The sequence below is a fragment of the Rhodamnia argentea genome, chromosome 11 (genome assembly GCF_020921035.1).
Source record: "Rhodamnia argentea isolate NSW1041297 chromosome 11, ASM2092103v1, whole genome shotgun sequence".
NCBI lineage: Eukaryota > Viridiplantae > Streptophyta > Magnoliopsida > Myrtales > Myrtaceae > Rhodamnia > Rhodamnia argentea.
Genome location: NC_063160.1, coordinates 5576200 through 5601209, shown reverse-complemented (window position 1 = coordinate 5601209; position 25010 = coordinate 5576200). Strand labels below are relative to the sequence as shown.

General features: G+C 38.8%; 1 protein-coding gene across 1 annotated transcript; it reads left to right on the top strand.

The window, feature by feature from the left end:
- Nucleotides 1–24058: 24058 nt before the first annotated feature.
- On the top strand, nucleotides 24059–24987 carry LOC115739439 (EPIDERMAL PATTERNING FACTOR-like protein 2). The gene is made up of 3 exons (XM_030672538.2): nucleotides 24059–24191; nucleotides 24351–24385; nucleotides 24490–24987. The coding sequence occupies exons 1-3, from the start codon at nucleotides 24083–24085 to the stop codon at nucleotides 24748–24750; spliced, it is 405 nt and encodes a 134-aa protein (XP_030528398.1). The 5' UTR covers nucleotides 24059–24082; the 3' UTR covers nucleotides 24751–24987.
- Nucleotides 24988–25010: the final 23 nt, after the last annotated feature.

The window sequence follows — 25010 nt, the reverse complement described above, 5'->3', positions numbered from 1 at the left end:
CGTGAACGACCATAGGATCACCATGAAGTCGACCGGGGATTGATCCGGTGGGATGATTTGCCACCGACAACGATTGACAACTAAACTGGCCATGGGTTTGACGAAGGTCTATTTATATGAAAACCCTATACCAGCTACACACTAGTCAAGGATTGGCCATCCTGGACTACGTGATGTGCCACTGGAGGAACTACAGATCGAGATGAACCAATCCTGCATCAATTTGAATTGGTCATGAGAGGGAAGCTCGATAGTGTTCGACTATGTTATCGGTTTAGGAACGGGGTGATTCCAACCCTAAACTGAGATAAAATTTTGATGGCTCTCGACTTGATAGGCAACCAAACACGTGCTGGAGCGCGTCAACCTGTCGGTTGGGCGGCGCCTGTAGACATGATTACACGTGAGCCAATTTCATTTAACAAAATAGATAGTCCGACCTTTAGCTTGTTAGGCCCCTAAAGCAGAGAATTGCATAGATATCTTGAAAGCTTGGTAAGCTGCACCTCCGAAATCTTAGAGTAATGAATAACAGGTCCAATGTTAGACGACCTTACCCATTTAAATAGAATGCCCAAATTGCCATTAGCGTTAGTTATGCTTGGCATCTATAGAATAGAAATGGGAACCTAGGACACACTCGATTGGGCGACATCAAGGAGTATTGAGATTTACATATTAAATCTCTATTTTAAATGTAAAATGAAATAAAAGAAATGGTCTTTTGATGTATAATAGGCATGTAACCTATAGAGAAAAGGAGATGAGAAATTCAATTATAAAAATATGTCATCATTAGGAGCTAAATGTTATAGGATCATAGGATAGCTAAATGGACAAGTTAAAAATAATATACGTGGCGTCTAAATTATTAATAATTAAATTAAATGTAAAATATTGGCTTGGAGAACAAGAAATGGCATCTAGAATTGTCACGACCCGAACCCCGCGAGCCTGTCGACATCCCACCCGGTCACGCTTAAATACGGTTCTCCAGGATCCAAAGGCCAATAAATTCTTGCGGAAACAAAACTAAACCCCGTATAGAAACAAATAACATCACGATGACTTGGGACGGTAAAAGCAAACTTAGATACATATCCGTATATTCTTTATAGAAGTCAAACCTAAGGCTTCAGAGGCCACCGTACAAACCTATGACCACATAATATAAAAAAGGTCAAGTGGTGGAAGCCTACTATACTTCAAAAAAAGAAAACCCTCAACAAAAGTCAAGAGGCCAACTATACTAGGCATCATCCTCGCTATCATCGGTTATAGAATCTACAGCTTCCTCCTCCTCCTCATCAACGTCAGGTGGCTGCTCCGCATTAGACAGCTCTACAATATCTCCATCCTCTTCCGGTACCAAGACCTCCGGGTTGGGCTCTAAGCCTTCAAGACTAGCATCGTGGCTCACCACTATACCGTTTGGAGATGCAGCATTAGTGGGGTCCTATTCCCCAACTCCATCGTAGGGGATATCAAAACCCCACAGCAATCTCACCAACATATCCCCATGGCGGTACGTCCACGCCATGTACGTGTTGGGCTTCCAATAAAGCTCTCCTACATCTACCCATATCGTGGTAGCATGTCTATAGTAAATCTTATCAACCCCTACTGGATATTCTGTCACCACTGTCTCTATAACCCGGGGAATTCCGAATCTCCGGGGCGCATCGTTCATTGTCGAGGCGGAGGGTCCGAAAAAGGATAACCCACGACGGGGTGAGAATAAATCTCAGTAAAAAAGTCCCTAATCCTAGATCAGGGCGCTAGTGCCTCCGGACACGTCCTAGATCAGCAATTATCAACAATTCCTCCCTCAATCAATAATTCACAGAATAAATTCTAGAATACTTCATTCTTTCTCCCAATTGCTACACCTTTATAAAAAAAATTCATGTTACTCCAAAGCCCGCGTTTAATGCCTCGAGCTATAATATAAATGGACAAACTCGCGTAATAACGCCTCAATCCATTATATAGTCCGGACCCGCGTAATAACGCCTCAGGTCACTATAACCCACATAATAACGCCTCGGGTTATTATCCCGCGTTTAACGCCTCATGATAGAATAATACACGGAACCCCGCGTTTAACGCCTCGGGGTAAAATATTGTCTTATAAATATAACCTCGCGCAATAACGTTTCAGGGTAAAATTCCGCACTCACGCTCGATTATTCCTCATAAAGACCATATAATAACAACAATTCATCGACCGCTCGTCCGATACCACACGATCACATAAAACCTTCCAATCGATCAATCTTCACCACATGATCCTGTTAAACTTCCCGATTAGCAAATCGAGACCATACGATCTCACCAATTTTCTCTAATAAAAGATCGGGACCACGCAATCTTGCTAATTTTTCCCAACCACTCGATTAAATTATACCGAAGAAATATTCAATCGGTACCACATGATTCACTCACGTTAAATAAATAATTATTCGGGACCACCCGATTAAATCACACTAAAGCCATCGGCCAATCAGCACCACACGATAACGTAGCAATTAATATACACCGTACGATTAAAATTACACTAACGTGAAAATTAATTGGGACCGTACGATTTAAATACCCTAACGTGCATTTAATCTTCACCATAGGATTAAAGCATAATAAGGCCACAATTAATCCTAGCCATGTGATCAACCTTCATAAAGCAAGATTAAATCTAGGCCATCCAATTAAAGCATCAAAAGCAAGATTCAATCATGGCCATCCAAATCCAATCATGGATCACTATTCACTTCAAGAACACAAAATTCTCTCTCCTCTCCTCTCTCCATTTTCGGCCAAGCCATCCTCATAGAGCAAACCAACAATTTTTCACCAAAATTCCTCAAATCTATACTCCATTAGCATCCTAGCCACCTAATCCAAGTTTAGAAACTATCTTACCTTAAAATCTAGCAAATCCTTCGGTGAAAGAATTGAGAAAAACTTGAACCAAGCGGCGGTTCCGGCGGTGCTCCTCACGGCCGGGGCGGTTCCACGATGATCCAGCGGCTCCGGGTAGCTCACGGTGGCAGTATAGCTTCGGTGGCTCAAGGGGGTGATCCGTGGCGGCTTGGTGAAAATTCCGGCGGTGATGGTGGTAGTGAAGGGTGTTTGGCCAAAGAGGAGGGAGAGAGAGAGTAGTGAGAGAAAGTAGTATGGATTTATGAAGAAGATGGTGAAAAAAATTAATTAATATAGGTTAGGATATTTTAGGGCAAGATATTTTGGTCTTGAAAGGCAAGAATGGCAAGTTGGTAATTTCCATGACTAGTCAATTTTGGCCACTAGGGGAAAAATGACAAAAATGTCCCTTGACGAAAGTGGAAAAATATATATTTTTCAAGGATAAATGGGTCTTTTCCCATTTCCGAGTCTAAATTTTATTTTTCTGAACACTTTGGGGCGAACCGCGAAGTAATCGTACTCTGGATGAGGAAACGTCCAAAATTTAATTATTGGAACCCTTGAAGGTCCGATGTCTAATTCCAAAGTCCGATGCGCGATCAATCTCGATTAATTGAAATTTTAGCATATTTCAAACTAACGGGCAGCATTTAGGAGTTACGCGTATCGACCCGTGATTAATATAACGTTTAAGAATTTCTCAAGCCATGGCGACCTTGGTTGTCATTTAATTGAGATGGTCAATCATTAGTCCCGATGGGCACGATCGTTAGAAAATAATTTAGGGACGTTCGGAACCCACACGAGGTCAAACGGAATCACCTGTGATCAAGCGTAGGGTAGTACCCAAATCGTTCCTCAACCATTCTAGGATCAACCTATATTGGTCCAAAATATTCCCTCGACAATTTTCATGGCCAAAGAGTCAATCCAGGATCAAGTTCTTAGGTCCACGTACTTAATTTTCCTAGCTAGCCATTCTCATTTGGTTAGTCCGCTCAAGATGGACCAATTCTGAGTGAGGTTTAGCTGAAATACATCAATGAGACATTTCATTCATTCAAAGTTTCGAAGGTGAGTCGGAATACAGGATGTCACAAGAATATTCTCAAGGGAATTAAATTAAATAAAAATACAATTGACTTGGAGAGCAAGTTAGCATATAGAGACAGAATAGGCTTAGAAAGCAAGTTGGACTAAGAGGACGACACATGGAAAGAGCATAAGACAAATCCGACTTGGGAAACAAGTCAAAAATATAAGACAAATAAAATAGAAATATAATATAATTTTTGGCTTGAGGAACAAGCCAAGCATATAAGACAAAATTGAATTAGAAAAAGTAACCTAGGATCTTTAGATACCTTAAACTAGCCATGTGGCAAAATCAAATGGTATATCTAGAATATTCTATGCCAATAATTTTTTTAGAAAAGATAAAAGAAATTAATGTAACTATAATTAATAGATATAAATAAGAAAAATAAATATAAGGGAAAATACCACAAAAAATCCTAAACTATGTCTACCGTGACACATTTACCCCGAGTTTTTTCTTGTAACACCAAAACTTCAAACTTGTACTCATGTGACATATTTACCTCAAACATTTTTTTATGACACAAAAAATTTCAAACTTACATCAATGTGACATATTTAACCCAAATTATCTTTTTGTGATACAAAAAACCTCAAACTTGTAGGCTTGTCACATATTTGCTCTAAATTTTGAGGTAAATGTGTCGCATGGATAAAAATTTAGGATTTTTAGTGTCACGAATAAAATTTTGGGGTAAATGTGTCACACTAGTATGAGTTTTGGGTAAATGTGTCACATGGATAAACGTTTGGGATTTTTTGTGACACAAAGAAAAATTTAGGGTAAATGTGCCACAATGGATATAGTTTGGGATTTTTTGTGGCTTTTCTCCTAAATATAAAAATAATAAAAAATAGCCCTATAATGGGCATGAGTTAGGGAGAAGTTTCTAGAGTCTAAATTGTCTTAAGCGGCGTAATAAAAAGATGATACATAGTAAAATTTGGAGAACAAGTTGGCATATAAAGACAAATATGACTCAAAGAATATGTCAAGCACATAAAATGAAAATGTCGAATTTTAACTTGGAGAATAAGCCAAGGGAAGACTCCAATGAGGTGATGCCATATGGAAAGTATAAGGACAAATCCGACTTGTGGAGCAAGTCAAGAAAGGCTATAAATAGAACCAATGCTCTTAGAGTTTAGGCCATCACCTCTCTCCCTCTCCCTCTCTCTAGCCAAATACTCTCTTTCTCACTCCCTCATTTTTCAGCCACCAAACACCACCACAAGCCGCCGTTACCAAACCGCCTCCGGAGATGCTACGCTAACCACGATATAATAGGCCAATCTTTTTATTTTATGGTTATCTACTAGAGGTAAGTGATATCTAACCCTTATCTAGGCCGTAAAGCTTTAGCTATTCTAATGCTTGCTTAAAAAGTATATGATATGTTGGCCAAGGACTAAGTTCCACACGATCACTTGTGTCACGTGGGGGCCACTTCTTGAACCTTGGACCATTGTGATGCTTGCTCTCCTTAGTCTTGCTACCTTTGGTGGTGAGATTATATGATATAATATATTATATGCCTCATTCGCAAGGATGAGAGGGCCTCGCGCATATATGAAAAGGGTAAATCAACATGACATGATATGATAAGATATGTGTACATACCTCATCCGCAAGGTGAGAGGGCCTTAAAAAGTGTGCAATATGATATGAAAAGTGGAGATGTTTTGCATATAAGAAAAGGAATCGGAAACGATTCGTATATGATATGATTGATTGCATTATGAATTGTACCTCTAGCTTGCTTCCTATATTTGGTTTAGCTATTCGCTTACGAGATAGTTGTATCTCACTCCTTATCTTTTCAAATTTATAGGTAATGGTAAATCCCCTCCTCGTTTCGGTATTATTATGTCCGTAGAAGTTTATTGTATTAATGTCGTGGCTATGAAATAAGAAGTAACTCTTAGACGTTACATGACTACCGTATGGGGGGATGAGGGTTACCACATGTAGATAAAAAAGCAAAGCAAAGATGAAGCTCTTTTGATTGAGAAAAAGTATAGCATGAAGATGGATGGCGTGTACCCTAGGCGATCGATCTACATTGAGGAGTTTTTGGAAGCCCAAGGCAACTTTTTGGGACATTTTACCATCCCCGAAGTAGAGAACCTAAATGGAGCCATGTTATGATGCATATATATGTTGTAGATTGATATAGCTTGATATAAATGATATGGATAGATGAAGCATATTATTACTCATAAATGTTTCCCCTAGATTTTTAACTAATCGAAAGCTTAAAACGAAATCTCTTCCACTTGCGAATCATTGATAAGAGTGAAAACAATTAAGGGTCGATTTTGAGGATGGTGTACCTAGGACACCACATGTCCTCCCCTACAACGTCGTGACTTTCCGATCCTCATACTGTCTCGGTTTATAAACGATGTAAAGTCGTAGTGCTCTTGGAGGGATTCAAGAGACCAAGAGCCCTAAAGGAGCTTAAGTTTCCTATTACGGGCACGAGGATCGGTTTGGGGACGTCACAACTTATTTGGTATCATAGTGGGGTTTATAACACCTAGAGTGATGAGGCACGATGAGAAAACGGGTTAGATGAATGGGAAAGATATCATTATATGCATGTGGTTGATGATTGCATTGTTATGGTCAATTGTTTAGTGTTTTTGTTGTCTTGGATAGTATTGATAGCGAATTCATTGACTATAGTTTACTTGAGTAGAACAATATGAGTAGTCATGCAAGATCAACTCGGGATGCCCAACTGAATGGGATTACGCAACCTTTAGCAACAATAGGTGATTTAATGAAGAAACAAGCCTAATAGCAAGCTACTAATGCCTCAGTAAATGCTTCGACGTTCAAAAGTGGAATAGGAAATGGAGGACGTAGTAAACAGGATTTGATATAACTGTTCTTAAAGTTAAAGCCTCCCAAATTTGATGGTATAGGAAATCCGGAGAAAGCTCGGCGGTGGATAGATGAGCTTGAGAAAATATTCACATTCTTTGAATGCTCAGCATGATCGTGTAGCCTTGGCTGAATATCAGCTACGGGGTAACGCCAATTATTGGTGGAGGGCTACAAAAGGAGCAATGTTTTTCATGGGTGCTGAAGTAACATGGGGTGCCTTTGTTAAGGCCTTTTATGAGAAATATTTCTCGAAAAGTGTACATAATAGAAGGATCATAGAGTTTATGCGGTTGCAATAGGATAATAAGACGGTAGACCAATACGAAGCGAAATTTGCTGAGTTGTCCGGGTACAAACCTAAACTGGTAGAGAAACCAGTAGTCAAGACCAAACGGTCCCCGAAAGGGTTGCAACCTGGCATTCGAGATCAATTAGTACTGTTAAACCTTCGGGATTAGAAAGAGCTATATGCAAGGGCTTAGATGATAGAGTGGTATGCTATGGAGCATTCATCAGTCAATTCAGAAGTGTACTCCTCCTCGGAAGATGAATCGTAATAAAAGGTTTAAGGGTAAAAGACCATTTGTCCCAAATAAAAAGAGGAGAGTGCTAGGTGGTAATCAAACGAAACTATGTCAACATTGTGGGAGATAGCATGGTAATGCTCCTTGCCGAATGATGACTGAGGCATGTTTTCGATGTGGATAACAAGGCTATCGGATGAGGGATTGTCCACAAAAACAACCCCAACTGCAGAATAGACAACAAACTCAGCAGATCGGTCAATAAGGGAATGCACAATGACCACCAGCACAAGGACGAACTTATACAAACACACAAGAAGCAGAAAATTCTAAGACCATCGTCACGAGAACGGTTCTTATTAATGGTTGCCTAGCTTATGTATTGTTCGATGCCGGAGCTACTCATTCTTTTATAGCTAGGGTTTTGTGAATCTGTTTGGAATAGAAGTTAAGCCATTAGAGGTGCCCTTAAGTGTGTCGACACCTCTTAAAAAGGAAATGATATCCTCGTTGTCATGTGAGGCATGTAGAATCAACATAGGAGGATATAAGGGAAGGATAAATTTAGTAGTCCTAGATATGCATGACTTTGATGTTATAATAGGAATGGATTGGCTTTGCCAATAGCGGGCCAATGTGGATTGTTATCAAAGGGTAATATATCCTAATCCACCGGGATCATTTGGATATGAGTTTATTGGAAATGGTGGGAGTGTGTTCGAACCTTATAATTTCGGCGGTAGAAGCAGTAGAATTCTCGGTGATGGATGTCAAGGGTATTTAGCTACTGTAGAAGATCGGTGGCAAGACGAACCTAGGTTAAAGGATATTCAGGTTGTTAAGAAATTTCCCGATGTTTTCCAAAGGATTTACCGGGACTACCTCCGGCAAGGAAAATCGAATTCACGATTGAATTAATCCCTGGTACGGAGCCGATTTCCAAAGTTCCTTACCGGATGGCTCAATCGAAACTAAAGGAATTAAAGGTGCAGTTACAAGAACCGCTTAATAAAGGTTTTATTAGACCAAGTACCTCGCCTTGGGGAGCACCAGTCTTGTTCGTAAAGAAAAAGATAGATCTTTACCACAATGTATAGATTATCGGCAATTGAATCAAGTAACTGTCCCGAATAAGTATTAATTGCCAATGATCGATGATTTGTGCGATCAACTCCAAGGTGCATCGGTGTTCTCCAAGATAGATTTAAGGCCGGGGTACCATCATCTAAGAATCAAGAAAGAGGACATTCCAAAGACGACTTTTGGGACCCAATATGGGCATTACGAATTCACAGTAATGCCATTTGGATTAACAAATGCACCTGCATCTTTTATCGACTTGATGAATAGGGTGTTTAAGTCGTTTCTGGATCAATCATCATCGTTTTTATAGATGACATATTGGTGTACACAAGGAATAAAGAGGAGCACACACAACACTTAAGAAGGACGTTGCAAACCCTTTGAGAGAATAAACTCTTCGCCAGATTTAGTAAGTGCAAATTCCGGTTGGACCAAGTAGTGTTCTTGGGTCATATAGTTTCAGGTGAAGGTATCTTAGTAGACTCAGCCAAAATAGAAGCGGTGGTGAATTGGCCAAGGCCTACGACGATTACGAAAATTCGTAGTTTTCTTGGCCTGGCGTGGTATTACATGAGGTTTGTCAAAAAGTTCTCGAGTATTGATGCTCTGTTAATAAGGCTCACAAAGAAGAATGTTAAGTTTGAATGGACGGAAAAATATGAGCGGAGTTTTTAAGAGCTCAAGGAAAAGCTAACAACCGCTCCTATTCTAGCGATACCATCCGGATTGGGCGGATTTGTTGTCTATAGTGATGCATCGCATAAGGGACTAGGTTGCGTCCTAATGCAACATAACAAAGTAATAGCCTATACATCAAGACAACTTAAGCCTTATGAGCTTAATTATCCGGTGCATGATTTGAAACTTGCGGCAATTGTTTTCGCCTTAAAGATATGGTGGCACTACCTTTATGGAGAGAAGTTTAAAATTTATGTGGACCATCGGAGTCTCAAATATCTATTTTCTCAAAAGGAATTGAATATGTAGCAACGAAGGTGGATGAAACTACTCAAGGACTACGATCGTGACATTATTTATCGGCCTGGAAAGGCGAATAAAGTCGTTGATGCTCTAAATCATAATTCCGCCATTACCACATTAATGATTAAAGAGTGGAATATGCTTGTGGAAGCTCGAGACTCTAAATTTAAAATTCAAAGTAGGAGAGTTATGTGGATTATTCACTACTTTACGAATCGAACCGGAAATACGACAGAGAATCCAAGCGTTGCAAAAGATGGATACATAATTATTAAAAACTCGGAGCAAAGTTGAGGAAGGGAATGAACCTAACTTCCGGATAACCAACAATGGTACATTAATGTTCCGAGAGAGAATATGTGTTCCTAACGATGAGAAACTCAAGGACGAGATATTGTCTCAAGCTCATCGTAGTCATTATAGTATCCAACCCGAAAGTACGAAAATATATCATAACCTTCATAAGAAGTATTGGTGAAGTGGTATGAAAGCTGATATAGCAAGGTACGTGGCTAAATGCTTGACTTCCAACAAGTAAAGGCTTAGCATTGCAAGCCTGGAGGTTTATTAAATCCATTAAAAATATCGGAGTGGAAATGCGAACATATTACCATAGATTTTGTTTCGAGGTTACCAAGGACTCAAAATGGAAATGATTCGATATGGATGATAGTCGATAGGCTAACAAAGTCTGCCCATTTCCTATCGGTTTGAAAGAATTACTCTTTGGAAAAGTTGGCCAATCTATATGTCAAACAGATCGTTCGTTTACATGGAGTACCTGTTACGATGACATCGGATCGTGACCCTAGATTTACCGCTAAATTCTGGTGGAGTCTCCAAACAGCTCTGGGAACTAAACTCCAATTTAGCATGGCTTACCATCCTCAAAGCAATAGTCAGACAGAAAGAACTATATAGACGTTAGAGGATATGTTACGAGCTTATGCTATTGATTTCAAAGGGAGTTGGGTCAAGCATCTTCATTTGGAAGAATTTGCTTATAACAATAGTTACCAGCAAAGTATTGGGATGGCTCCATTTGAGGCATTATATGGTAAAGCTTGCGAGAACTCCGTTTGTTGGGATGAAACAAGAGAAAGAAAGCTCACGGATCTAGAGAAAGTATAGATGACTATAGGGAACCTACAGGCTATAAGAAATCACCTTCGTACAACACAAAATAGACAGAAAAGTTATGCCGATAGATGAAGGAAACCATTAGAGTTTCAAGTCAGCGATTTCGTGTTTCTAAAAGTATCGCCTATGAAAGGCGTATCCCGTTTCGAGAATAAAGGAAAGTTAAGTCCAAGGTACGTCGGGCCATTTGAGATCCTAGGGAGGATCAGGGAATTGGCATATAGGTTAGCTTTACCGCCATGACTTGCTAACATCCATGACGTATTTCACGTCTCGATGTTAAGAAAATATGAACCCGATCCGTCACATGTTATCAATTACGAGACAATAAATATTGATGACGAACAAGTATATGTTGAAAAGCCTATGCGGATCATAGAAAAAAAGGAGCAAGTCCTACGTAATAAGACGATTCCCCTTGTCAAAGTTCTATGGCAGTATCACGGGATAGAAGAAGTGACTTGGGAGAGCGAAGAATCTATTAGAAGCCAATACCCTCACTTATTCCAACTACCAAGTATGTTTTAAATTTCAAGGACGAAATTTTATAAGGAGGGAGAGTTGTGACACCCCAAAACTTAGAGCCAGTTCAAGCTTGGGTTCGGACTAATTACAAATAGCCGCCGGGGGTTGAGATAGCCACCACGGAATAAAGAATTGCCTGTGATATGGATCATGGCTCGGTAGACCAATCGACTATGTTATTGATTGAGGGTCGACCGTGTGGCGACCTTAAATCAAACATGGATCGATCATGATCGACCTCGCCTAGCTGTGAAATGATCATAGGATCACCTTGAAGTTGACCGTGGATTGATCCGTGGGATGATTTGCCAGGTGACAACGGTCGACAACTAAACTAGCCATGGGTTCGACGAAGGTCTATTTATATCAGAACCTTGTACCAACCATACACTAGTCAAGGATTGGCCATCCCGGACTATGTGATGTTCTCCCGGAGGACTACGGATCGAGATGAACCAATCCCGCATCAATTTGAATTGGTCATGAGATGGAAGCTCGATAGTGTTCGATTATGTTATCGGTTTAGGAACGGGTGATTCCAACCCTAAACCGAGATAAAATTTAGGTGGCTCTCGACTCAATAGGCAACCAGATACGTGCTGAAGCTCGTCAAACCGTGGTTTGGGCGGCGCCTCTAGACGTGATTACACGTGAGCCAATTTTATTCGGCAAAATAGATAGCCCGACCTTTAGTTTGTTAGGCGCCTAAAGCAGAGAATTGCATAGATATCTTGAAAGCTTGGTATGCTACACCTCTGAAATCTTAGAGTAATGAATAACAGGTTGAATGTTAGACAACTTTACCCATTTAAATAGAATGCCCAAATTGCCATTAGCATTAGTTATGCTTGGCGTTTATAGAATAGAAATGGGAACCTAGAACACCCTCGATTGGGTGACATCAAGGAGTACTGAGATTTACATATTAAATCTCTATTTTAAATGTAAAATGAAATAAAAGAAATGGTCTTTTGATGTATAATAGGTGTATAATCTATAGAGAAAAAGAGATGAGAAATTCAATTATAAAAATATGTCATCAATAGGAGCTAAATGTTATAGGATTATAGGATAGCTAAATGGACAATTTAAAAATAAGACACGTGGCATCTAAATTATTATAAATTAAATTAAATGTAAAATATTGGCTTGGAGAATAAGAAATGGCATCTAGAATATTCTCAAGGGAATTAAATAAAATAAAAATACAATTGGCCTGGAGAGCAAGTTAGCATATAAAGACAAAATAGGCTTAGAAAGCAAGTTGGAATAAGAGGACGACACATGGAAATAGCATAAAACGAATTCGACTTGGGAAACAAGTCAAAAATATAAGATAAATAAAATATAAATATAATATAATTTTTGGCTTGAGGAACAAGCCAAGCATAAAAGACAAAATTGAATTAGAAAAAGTAACCTAGGATCTTTAGATAACTTAGATTAGCCATGTGGCAAAATCAAATGGTATATCTAGAATATTCTATGCCAATACTATTTTTAGAAAATATAAAAGAAATCAATATTACTATAATTAATAGATATAAATAAGAAAAATAAATATAAAAATAATGAAAAATACCCTATAATGGGCGTGAGTTAGGGAGAAGTTTCTATAGTCTAAATTGTCTTAAGTGGCATAATAAAAAGATGACACATAGTAAAATTTGGAGAACAAGTTAGCATAAAAAGACAAATATGACTTAGAGAACAAGTCAAGCAAATAAAATGAAAATGTCGAATTTTAGCTTGGAGAATAAGCCAAGGGAAGACTTCAATGAGGTGATGCCATGTGAAAAGTATATAAGGATAAATCCGACTTGCGGAGCAAGTCAAGAAAGGTTTTGAATAGAACCAGTGCCCTTAGAGTTTAGGTCATCACCTATCTCCCTCTCCCTCTCTCTAGCCAAACACTCTCTTTCTCACTGCCTCATTTTTCGGCCACCAAGCACCACCCCAAGCTGCCATCACCAAACCACCACCGGAGACACCACGCCAACCACGATATAGTTGGCCAATCTTTTTGTTTTATGGTCATCTATTAGAGGTAAGTGATATCTAACCCTTATCTAGGCCGTAAAACTTTAGATATTCTAATGCTTGCTTGAAAAGTTTATGATATGTTGGTTAAGGACTAAGTGCTACACGATGACGCGTGTCACGTGGAGGCCACCTCTTGAACCTTGGATTATTGTGATGCATGTTCTTCTTGGTCTTGCTACCTTTGGTGGTAAGATTATATGATATGATATGTTATATGCCTCATTCGCAAGGATGAGAAGGCCTCGCTCATATATAAAAAAGGTGGATCCACATGACATGATATGATAAGATATGTGTACACGCCACATCCGCAAGGGTGAGAAAGCCTTAAAAAGTGTGCAATATGATATGAAAAGTGGAGATGTTATGCATATATAAAAAGGAATTAGAAACGATTCGTATATGATATGATTGCTTGCATTATGAATTGTATCTCTAGCTTGCTTCTTATATTTGGTTTAGATATTCACTTATCGAGACAGTTGTATCTCACTCCTTATCTTTTTAGATTTGTAGGTAATGGTAAATCCCCCTCCTCATTTTGGTAGTATTATATTCGTAGAAGTTTATTGTATTTATGTAGTGGCTGTGAAATAATAAGTAACTTTTAGACGCTATGTGACTACCGTATGGGTGAACGAGGGTTACCACATACAGATTAAAAAGAAAAGCGAAGATGAAGCTCTTTTGATTGAGAAAAAGTATAGCATGAAGATGGATGGCGTGTACCCTAGGCAATCGATCTACATGGAGGAGTTTTTGGAAGCCAAAGGCAACTTTTTGGGACATTTTACCATCCCGAAGTAGAGAACCTAAATAGAGCCATGTTATGATGCATATATATGTTGTCGATCGATATAGTTTCATGTAAAGATATGGATAGATGAAGCATATTATTACTCATAAATGTTTCCCCTAGATTTTTAACTAATTGAAAGCTTAAAATGAAATCGCTTCCGCATGCAACTCATTGATAAGAGTGAAAATAATTAAGGGTCGATTTTGAGGATGGTGTACCTGGGACACCACATGTCCTCCCCCGCAACGTCGCAACTTTACGATCCTCATACGGTCTCGATTTATAAATGGCGCAAAGCCGTAGTGCTCTTGGAGGGATTCAAGAGACCGAGAGCCCTAAAGGAGCTTAAGTTTCCTATTACGGGCACAGGGGTCCGGTCGAGGACATCATAGGAGCATCACGGTATAAGTTTTTCTTTTTGCTTGGGAGTCAAACTAATTATCTAATCCATCAATTTTTAAAATATAAAAGACAACCTTCAAGCCGAAAAATTCAGGTGCCACCAGAACTATGGCTTCATTTTTTCCACGGAAGATAAATATTTAACAAATATTATAATAAAAATGATGAAAAATTTCATCATTCACAAAATATTGAGATAACAATTGTAGTCGATAATGAAAATATCTTTTATTCTTATATTATTTTAAGAAAAATAAGCCGTTATTTTTATAAAAGAAAAATATATTCCAAATCATATATTTTCCTTGAAACAAATGGAGCCTACATATATAATATAATTTCAGGAATGACAAATTAAAGAGGTAAAGTTCATTAGTTGAGTATCAACTATGCAGCAAAACTGTGCCTCGTTTCTTGCCACATTGCAACCACAGAAGTAAAATTAAGTGTCGTGCCACTACAATGAAAGATAGCTGTATTGTTAACTATATATGATAGATGGAATAGATAGATATTTCCCTCTTTTAAAATTTTTTGCATTTGACCACAAAATGCCTACTTTAGAATTGCAAATCATTTTAAAAGTTGGACTTGCGAGCCAGGTATAAAGCAAGAAAGATGGCCCATTATTGCGCTTGTCGCTGCACAAGCCCTTCTAATTCTCTTAACAGCATTAGAGCTTGCATACAATAAGTACATCATAAATCCTAAAACTTGATGAAAGAAAAGATGGTCAACTAAGGACCTGATCCTAGATATAGCCATCAAATAGTACAAATGAGATAATTACGCGCAATGTCGTATATTTGAGTCCTCAAAAGTTGTACGTTGTGTATTTAAGTCTTAAAACTTGCTACTATGAAATACCAGTAGTGGCTGCTTAACTCTGTGGATGGAAAATGCCACATGGCTTTGTTTTAGTCCTAGTAGCTGTTAAATTAAAAATGACAACTAAAATAATTGACAAAATAAGATTAGTAATAAATAAATTAAATTGATTGTACAAAATATTTTATGAATACGAGGGACAAGTGCTAGCAACGGAGCTACTATCGCTCCCCATATGCTAGTGAGGGTCACCTACTGAAGAAGGTAAGCACCTTGCTTGCATTAGATCGTTAGATGTGGCAAAATGAGTTTAGGACCCACATTTTAATCAATATGCAATGATGTAGATCATAGATGTGTTGCCTTAAATTTAAAGATAAGCTTAAGTTAGTCATAATGACTTACCTAACAATTTAATGAGTCTTAACCGGGTCATAAATGCTTAAATGGAAACATATTTTAATCAATATACGGTGATGTAGATCATAAATGTGTTGCCTTAAATTTAAAGATAAGCTTAAGTGAGTCATAATGACTTACCTAAAATGGGTCTTCATTGTGTCATAAATGCTTAAATGGATCTTAAATAAGTTGTTTTTAAATTTTTTTATTTTTTATTTTTTATTTTATTTTAGTTTTCTTTCTTTTCCTTATTTTTTCTATGAATCCCGGGAGGGCCTGCTGACCCTCACCTAGCCCTCCTCGGTAGCGAGCGAGGTTCATGGCCCTCACCTAGATGGCCACTAGGCGAGCGCTTCATAGCCCTAGCTAGACTTAGAAGAAAAAAGGAAAATAAAAAATTCAGCTTTTTTAAAATTTTAAAAAATTGTCCATAGTGTTCTAGCAATATATATATATATATATATATATATATAGAGAGAGAGAGAGAGAGAGAGAGAGAGAGAGAGAGAGAGAGAGAGAGAAATTTATAATAAACAAGTTTTTTTGTCACGTCCCGAACCCTACGAGCACACCAACAACCCCCTTGGCCATGCTTAAGTACGGTTCTCCAGGATCCAATGGCCAGCGAAATTCGAACTAAACATGAACGATAAGCACATGCGGAAGCGGAAACCAAACCCCGCACAAAAACAAATAACAATACGATGACTTGGGATGGTAAAAGAAAAACTTATATACATATACGCATATCTATTACAAAGCCAAACTCAAGGCTTCAGAGGCCACTGAACAAGCCTATGACCACCTACAACAAAAAGGGATCAAGTGGTCGAAGCCTAACTCCTATCTCAGAAAAGTACTCCCAAAAAGTCGGAGGGGCAACTATCCTAAGCCTCGTCCTCACTATCCTCTGAAGAAGTTTCCAGCTCCTCCTCCTCATCGGTCTCGGATGGCAGCTCCACATCTAATGGCTCCACGACCTCCACGTCTTCCTCTAGTTCCAAAACCTTCGGGTCCGACTTCGAATCCTCAAGACCGATGTTTGGGTTCGTCACCACACCGTCGGGAGGAGCAGCCAAAGTGGGGTCCCATTCCCTAACTCCATCATAAGGAATATCAAAACCCTTCAACGGTCTTACTAGCATATCCTCATATCGGTACGTCCACGCCAAATAAGTACGGGGCTTCCTAAAAGTTTCTCCTACATCTACCCGGATAGTCGTTGTATGCCTATAATACACTTTGTCTTCCCCCACAGGATACTCCATGATTACGGTCTCCATGTCCTGGGGTATCCCAAATCTCTAAGGTAGCTTATTCATTGTCGAGGTGGAGGGTCCGAAAAAGGGTAACCCACGACGGGGTGAGAATGAATCTCAGCAAGAAAGCTCCTAATCCTAGACTAGGGCAATAGTGCCTCCGGACACATCCTAAGTGAGCACTTCTCAACAAATTCTCACTCAGCCAATAGAACACACAAAATAATTTCAAGAAATAAACGTCATTCTTTCTTCCAACTCACTACGCATTTACTAAAGCCACATTACTCAAAAGTTCGCGTTTAACGCATCGGGCTACAATATATATGGACGGACCCGCGTAATAACGCCTCAAGCCATTATATAGTCCGAACCCACATAATAACGCCTCGGGTCGATATAACCCGCGTAATAACGCCTCGGGTTAGTATCTCACGTTTAATGCCTCGGGATAAAATAATAAACGAACCCCCGCGTAATAACATCTCGGGGTAAAATATGGTCTTATCTATACAAACCCAGCGTATTAACGCTTCAGGGTAAAAATTTCACACTCACGCTCGATTTTTCCTCATAAAGACCATATACCGAAAATAATCACTTGACAACCCATCGGTACCACATGATCACATAAAACCTCTCGATCAATCAATCTAAGCCACACAATCTTGCTAAACTTCCTGATTAGCAGATCGAGACCACACGATCTCACTAATTTTCTCAAATAAATGATTTGGACCACACGATCTTTCTAATTTTCTCAACCACTCAATTGAGACCACTCGATCTAATTATATTGAAAAAATATTCTATCGGGACCACACGATTCACTCACGTTGAATAAATAATTAATCGAGACCACCCGATTAAATCACATTAAAGCTAGTGGTCAATCGGAATCACACAATTAATTTATACTAATGCAATAATTAATATGTACCACACGATTAAACTATACTAACGTAGCAATTAATCGGGACCAAAAGATCAAATTATATTAGAGCAACAATTAATCGAGTCCACACGATTTAAACATCATAAAGTAACAATCAATCTAAACCATACGATTCAATCATTCTAAGGCAAGATTTAGTCTAAACCACATGATCAAAGCATCATAAAGTAACAATTAATCGTAGCCACCCAATTTAATCAAGATAAAGCAACAAATAATTATGGCCACACGATCGATCATCATAACACAAGATCCAATCTAGGCCACATGATTTCAATCATGGAGAACTCATCAATCAAGGCCACATGACCTTCTCTCTCCTCAAATTTTCGGCCAAGGAAAATTCAAGAACCAACATTAACAAATTTTTATCCAAAACTACTCAAATCTTCATCCATTAGGATCCTAACTACCTAACCAAGGATTAGAAACTTTCTCACCTTAAAAATGGAGCAAAACCTATAGTGAAAATGTTGAGAAAATCACGGTTCAAATGACGGCACTGGCGGTCCCTCTCGGCCGGCGTTGATCCACGAAAATCCGGCGGTTTCGGGTGGCCCGCGGCGGCGGCTGAGCTTCGGTGGTTCAAGGCGTGGCCGGTGGTGGTTCGGTGAGGTTTCTGCGGTGGTGGTGGCGGTGGTGTGGGTGTTCGGCCAAGTGAGAGGAAGAGAGAGAAAGGGTGAGTGAAGTGAGAGAATATGGGGTCAATAATGAAGATGAAGCTGAAAATATTCATTAGAATAGGTTAGGATATTTTGGGGTAAGATATTTTGGGTTGAATAATTGATCTTGAAAAGGAAGAGAGAGAGTCTTGTGGGGTCCACCAATAATTCACTTCAATTTTCCTCTTGAAATCCAAGAATGGCGTTTTGGTAATTTCCTACCCAAGTTGACTAGTCAAAATTTCGGCCATGAGGGGGAAAAGACCGAAATGCCCTTTGACCAAAATAGCTTGATAGGTATTTTCCAAGGGTAAATGGGTCCTTTCCCATTTTCAGTTTAAATTTCATTTTTCCGACAATTTAGGGCAAACCGCGAAATAACCATACTCTGGATGAGGTAACGTCCAAAATATAATTATTAGAACCCCTAAAGGTCCAGCGCCTAATTTCGAAGTCCAATTCGCGATCAATCTTGATTAATTGAAATTTCAGCATATCTCAAACTAATTGGTGGCTTTTAGGAGTTACGCGTATCTACCCATGATTAATATCACGTTTAAGAATTACTCAAGTCATGACGACTTTGGTTGTCATGTAATTGCGAGGGTCAATCACTAGTCCCGATGGACACAATCGTTAGAAAATGATTTAGGGACGTTCGGAACCCGTACAAGGTCAAACAGAATCACCCGTGATCCAAACGTAGGGTAGTATCCAAATCGTTCCTTAATCGTTCTAGGATCGGCCTATAATGGTCCAAAATATTCTCTCGATAATTTTCATGGCCAAAGAGTCGATCTATGATCAAGTTCTTAGGTATACGTACTTGATTTTTCTAGCTAGCCATTCTTATTTGGTTAGTCTTCTCAAGAAAGATCAATTTTGAGCGAGATTTAACTAAAACACATCAATGAGACATTTCATTCATTCAAAGCTTTGAAAGTGAGTCGGAATACAGAATGTCACATTTTCTATATTGAGTTAAATATGGAAGTGTTTAAGCAATATGAGTCGAGTAATGGTAAGATATAGGTTGAGTCGGGTATGGATTGTTAGATTTATATTAGGTCAAAACAGGTTAAATGTCTCAATTTGGGTTGACCATTTTCGACAGGACTCATACCCAACTCAACCCATCCATTTCATGGGTCTAATCGCCACCACCATGTGAGGGTGGGGACACTTGGCGAGGGCTGCCGCGTTAGCGGATGGCTTGGCAAGGGTCGCTAACTCTCATTGGCTAACTGGGGGCAATGGCGGCACGTCTTGCAACCTCACCAACTAATCCTTCATCCAAATATCTTTGGTATATTTATTTCAACTTTGGTTTGTTTTTCAATTTTGAGTATTTTTTTATTTTTTATTTTTATCTAAAATAGTTTTTTTTTTTTTTTTGTGGTGTCGTAAAAGTTGTGTCTTGTGTCTATGATTGAGAAGGTAATTGCAAAAGCTGACAAGTTTTTGACTTAAATGCATGAAACGAAATTTTTAGGAGTGAAGTGCACGATTTTGATTTACCTTGTAATGGTCTCTAGCATACATACTTAGGACAAATCCTATAAATGCATGAACTTATACCTGTCAAACAATAATATTCTCACTTTTTTGAAAACGCACGAACTTTTACTTATTTATCCTCACAAGATGGAATGGATCGAGAAGGAGGAGGAGGGGCAGAGAGTCTCTTTAAGACGGAATCGAATGATAACAATTTCGTCTCAAAATCATAGAATTGGAGGGGGAAAGAGTCTTTTTTTAGAGCTTTTTCACCTCACAGTTGCCAAACCCCTCCCTCCGTTGCAAAACGTCCTTGCCTCTCCCTCTCCCTCCCTCCCTCTTCCCTCCTCCCTTTTTCCTCTATATCTTTTTTTTTTTTTTTGTAAGGATTTCCTCTATATCTTTGTCTATCTCCTTATCTCTTCATCTTAAAAATCTTCAAGACATTTTCGCTGATTTCGTGGACGTTGTTCGAGCGCTCTGCAAGTCTTTGAAATTCCTCTCTCATTGCATTCAACGGTGAGTTTATCTAAAAGTGTTTCGATCAACTGTAACTATTTGTAACTCCTCTTCCAATTTAGATTTATGTCTAAATTTGGGAGTTCTTCCATTCAGATCTTGAGATAGATCCGGGGTTCATAATGCATTTTATGTGTTTTTTTAACAAATAGTGTTGTTGTTTTCTCTGTATGGTAATGGTGTTGGAGACGTTGAACTTGGGCCTGCACCGCTTTTGACAAAATCGTTACTATAAATGAAGATTTTGACATGTGCTCATCACTGATGATGATGTGAGTTTCTATGATCGGCCGCTAAGTGTGCTATGTTACGACAAATTTTTTCTTGTGGAAAGTGGAAGTTGCTGCAGCTAGTACCATGTTGATCTATTTTTCAAATTTACACTTGATTGTAACGCTTTGTGATTTATTTTGTCTTGATGCCATGTACCTTTCTTTTAAGTAAAATGAAAATTTCCTTCTGATAAAAAAAAAAAGTGGATCTGCTTATTTTTGTTCTCTCTTTTCTTGCTGAAATAAACTAGTATGTCATTCCAGATTCGAAAAACCACATCGTTTTATTCACAATAAATGGTGTCATTTCACTTTATGAACTAGCCTTTTCTACGCATCAATGCCATTACTCACGTAAAGAGCCATATCAACTTGCAGATGAAAAATTTGTCAATAATTTTTTTCCATTTAGTAAAAGGTGCATTTTTTTACTAGTTTAAAAAGTGGGGTATATTTTTGCTAAACCTGTCAAACGGATGGATTGGATCGGATTTGGATCGGGTCATAAATGATCCGATGTACAAATTTAGTGAACAACTTTTACATTTTTTTTAAAAAAAAGAATGAATTTTTTATTTTTTTATAATTTTTTACAATTTTTTTCTTTTTTTGTTTTCTTGCTTTCATTCTTTTCTTTTTTTTTCCTTACGAATTCTAGGGAGGATCGCTGGTCAACCCTTGTCGGCACAAGCAAGGGCTGCAAAACCCTTGCATGCTACCGGTGAGGGTTAGAAAGCCCTCACTTGGTGGCAGGGGGGGCCGGCTAGCCCTCGCATTTGACCGATGAGAGTCACCAGGCGTCCCTAGCGTGGTGGCAGCAAGGGTCTGCCGAAAGGAATAGGAGGTAAAAGAAAAAATGAAAAATTTATCTCAAAATTCAAAAAATTATAAAAATCCTTTTTAATTGTTGGGTTTCTTAATGTGTTAAGTCCACTAATAATGAAATGGTACATGCCTCTTAAATGGGTTATAAATGGATTCACAATAGACCCATTAGTGCTGAGTTTGTCATGACCTCTTTAAATGCTTGTGAGTTATTAAATGGGTTCTGGATCCATTTTGACATGTCTAATTTTGACTATACATATTTAAGTTTCATACATTTTCAGTTAGCATTTGGCAAAATAAAATAAGAGAAGGTCAAGAATCAAATATCTATTTCCTATCATGGTCGCCGCTCCACACTCTCTAGAGGGTTGGTCAAGCTTTGAGCAACAATCTTCCACAGTCAGACTTGGGAACCTCGGTGCACCCATGGAGGCTCCTCGGGCCAGATCCGAGTACCCAATTGATACGCCCAGAATTCACTCAGGCTCCAAGCATCATAATCTCAAACTCGAGCTTTGGGGTCCAAATCAGCGTCTCCTGTCCCTTTGTCAAAAATAAGTTTAAAAAATATTATTTGTGGCAAATACAAGAATATGATTTCTAGCTTACGTAATAAGTTTTACAAAGCCACATGAAAATTAAATTACCTTGCTTAATTATGACCCTTTTTTCAAGAATATTTTCCAATAATGTCTAATCTTTTGCGAGACAAAACAAAATGACTCATTTTGTCCAACGTAAGAATCTTCAAGGTTCATTGTCAATGACCCTTTTCATAACATTTCCACCATTTTTTCCCCTCATTGTTCCTTCTCGCTCAAAGTGTAGCACTCCCATTACAGACAGTAAAGAGTTGATCAAACTCGTCTTAGTCTCATTGAAGCCCCATTTATTTCCTAAAAAATGAATAATTTGTTGTTCGCACATATCGTTGAAATAAAATGTTTTCATTATCGATATCTACTTATATCTAAACATGTTCTCAAACAACGAAAATATTTTTCAAATTTTCGGAGTATAAATATATATTCGCATTCAAATATATGCTTTCGTTCTAGAAAGGTTTGGCCAAACTGGAAAGAGCGAAAAAGAAAAAGAAAATAAAGTTTTGCTTGATCAATGTAAACGTACCACACTGAATGGCGCGGCACATGGCAATGCAATCACAATGTCATGATTGATGGAAGATACCAACAGTGGCCGTCCGGCCGGCCGTCCGTCCGTCCGTCCCATATTTTTCACAGATGGGGATGGAGAGGATGGACATGGCGTGATGCGCTGGGTCTGCTCAGACCAACCACTTCGAGCAATCCCTCAAAAAGATGGACGTCGTTCCGGCAACGGCTGTATATGGATGTCGTTTTGGGGGGATTCCTGTTGTCTCTGAGCTCGTGGTTTTTTGCGCCTTTTGGGGTTTTGTTGTCGTTTCGATAATCTCAATCTGTTGTTGCCATCTCTTCTCATATTCTCCCTGCAACATCACTATTGGTTCCCCTCCTTTCTCCATCCAAAAAAAGAAAGAAAGGGTACAGAAAACACTACTGGTCCTCTTTCTTCTGTCGTTTAAATTAGGATTTATCGTTCTTCTTCACCAAGATTTGAAGCTCTCATCTCACTTTGCTCCCTATTGTTTTGTTTTCCCCGATTTTATGCCAAGGTTGATGTGATTCAATTTCAAAGTTTATCCGTCCATTATAAATTATGCTAGTCAATCGGTTATGATTAGGAAGGCAGTTCTATTTCTATTAACGAATGCAAGCAAGCATTACAGGAATGGATAGGACAATCGGAAGAGAATCACCAATCCCAACGAATAAAACTCGACGGGTGACTGGACAACATGCAATCTTCCAGCCATTTGCCGACCAATCCCATTACTTGTCGTCGGCAGCAACTATTTGGGGTAAATTGAGATACTTTCGAGAAAGATGGGGTTGAAATGAAACCAAATTACAAGAAAAACCAGAGATTCCTGTAATTTCAAGGGCATTTTTTTTTTTTTTTTTGGTATGTCCTGGCATCATTGGGAACATCTTTTAGTTGCAAGTGACAAGGGAGCGCAGAAAAAGATGCCGAGACAGGGCTTCCATATGGTAAAGGGGGTCCGGGTCCTCATCCGAGTCCACTTTTCTAGCATCCTGCTATTGTCATTTGTCCTTCCACGTTATATCAATTCAGAAAGGAAGGAGGAGGAGGAGGAGATTTTATATTAATTTGTGTCAATCAATCCCTGACGATTTCTTGTAGCGAAAGTCCTTTCTTTTCAACTCCCATTCTGCTTTTCTTATTTTTCTGTTCTGTCTCAGTTTGCCTTTTGGAAGTTTGAATTTTGGCCACTCCTCTGTTTCCTCTGTTCCTTCCTTGTTATCTATTTCTCTTCAGTTCTTTGAGTCGGTTAAAGCTAATTTCTTCTTCCTCTCTCTCTCTCTCTCTCTCTCTCTCTCTCTCAAATGGGTTCTGGCATTTATTGCATTGCTAGCCAAAGAGTTCTTCCTTTTGCCATTTTCATTCTGATCACCTTCTTGATGGGCTCTTCTCTATTGGAATTCAGAGCTGAAGGTAATGGTTCAAACATTAAACTGAAGTTGAAAATCCAATAGTTTTTATGCTAATGTGCTTCATTTTGTTACTACCCTTGGTTTGACTTTGAAGAAGAAAAATCTCTCACTCTTGTCTCTCGCCATCTCTTTTGTGCTTTTTTGTCTTTGTCCTTTCCAGGTAGAGCCATTCTTAAGCACACTGACTCTTCCAAGGTAAGCAATCCCCAAGTGAAACCTCTCTACCTCTCTCTCTCTCTCTCTCTCCGAGAGTGGTTTCAGAGGGTATGTATGGGGACAATAACTTCTTTTCTTTTGAGGGACAGGCAAGGAGTGAATCAAAGGCAAGTGTGAGGAGAATTCAGATAGGCTCAGCACCACCGAGATGTGACAGGAAGTGCAGCTCCTGTGGGCACTGCGAGGCCATCCAAGTGCCTGCAAATCCTCAAGACAAGAGAGCCAACACCTCCAGAGTCTTCAGGGTGGACTACTACTACTACTACTCAAGAGGTGATGACAGCTCCAACTACAAGCCCATGAGTTGGAAATGCAAGTGTGGCAAGTTCATTTTCAATCCATGACCATCATATTCTTAATATTTTCTTTCCTTTTTTTTTTTTTTTTTGGTTGTGGGGGTAAAACCCATTTTTGAGGTTGTTTGTACATTAAGTTTATTACAGCACTGATTACTGATTGCTTCTCGGGTGTAGAGTAGTCTCTGTGATTTAATGATTGATGAACATCTCTAGTCGATTTTTGTTGTTGTTATGTATTGCTTACCATAAGATTTCTTCCAATTTGATTGAGGGAGCAGCTATGTAATTAATCCGCATTTGCTGAC

What these genes read in the sequence shown, in the direction of transcription:
- LOC115739439 (XM_030672538.2), top strand. Translation starts at nt 24,083, where the DNA reads ATGGGTTCTGGCATTTATTGCATTGCTAGCCAAAGAGTTCTTCCTTTT. An exon ending in ATTGGAATTCAGAGCTGAAG is followed by an intron (nt 24,192 to 24,350) that starts GTAATGGTTCAA and finishes TGTCCTTTCCAG; the next exon opens with GTAGAGCCATTCTTAAGCAC. An exon ending in AGCACACTGACTCTTCCAAG is followed by an intron (nt 24,386 to 24,489) that starts GTAAGCAATCCC and finishes TTTTCTTTTGAG; the next exon opens with GGACAGGCAAGGAGTGAATC.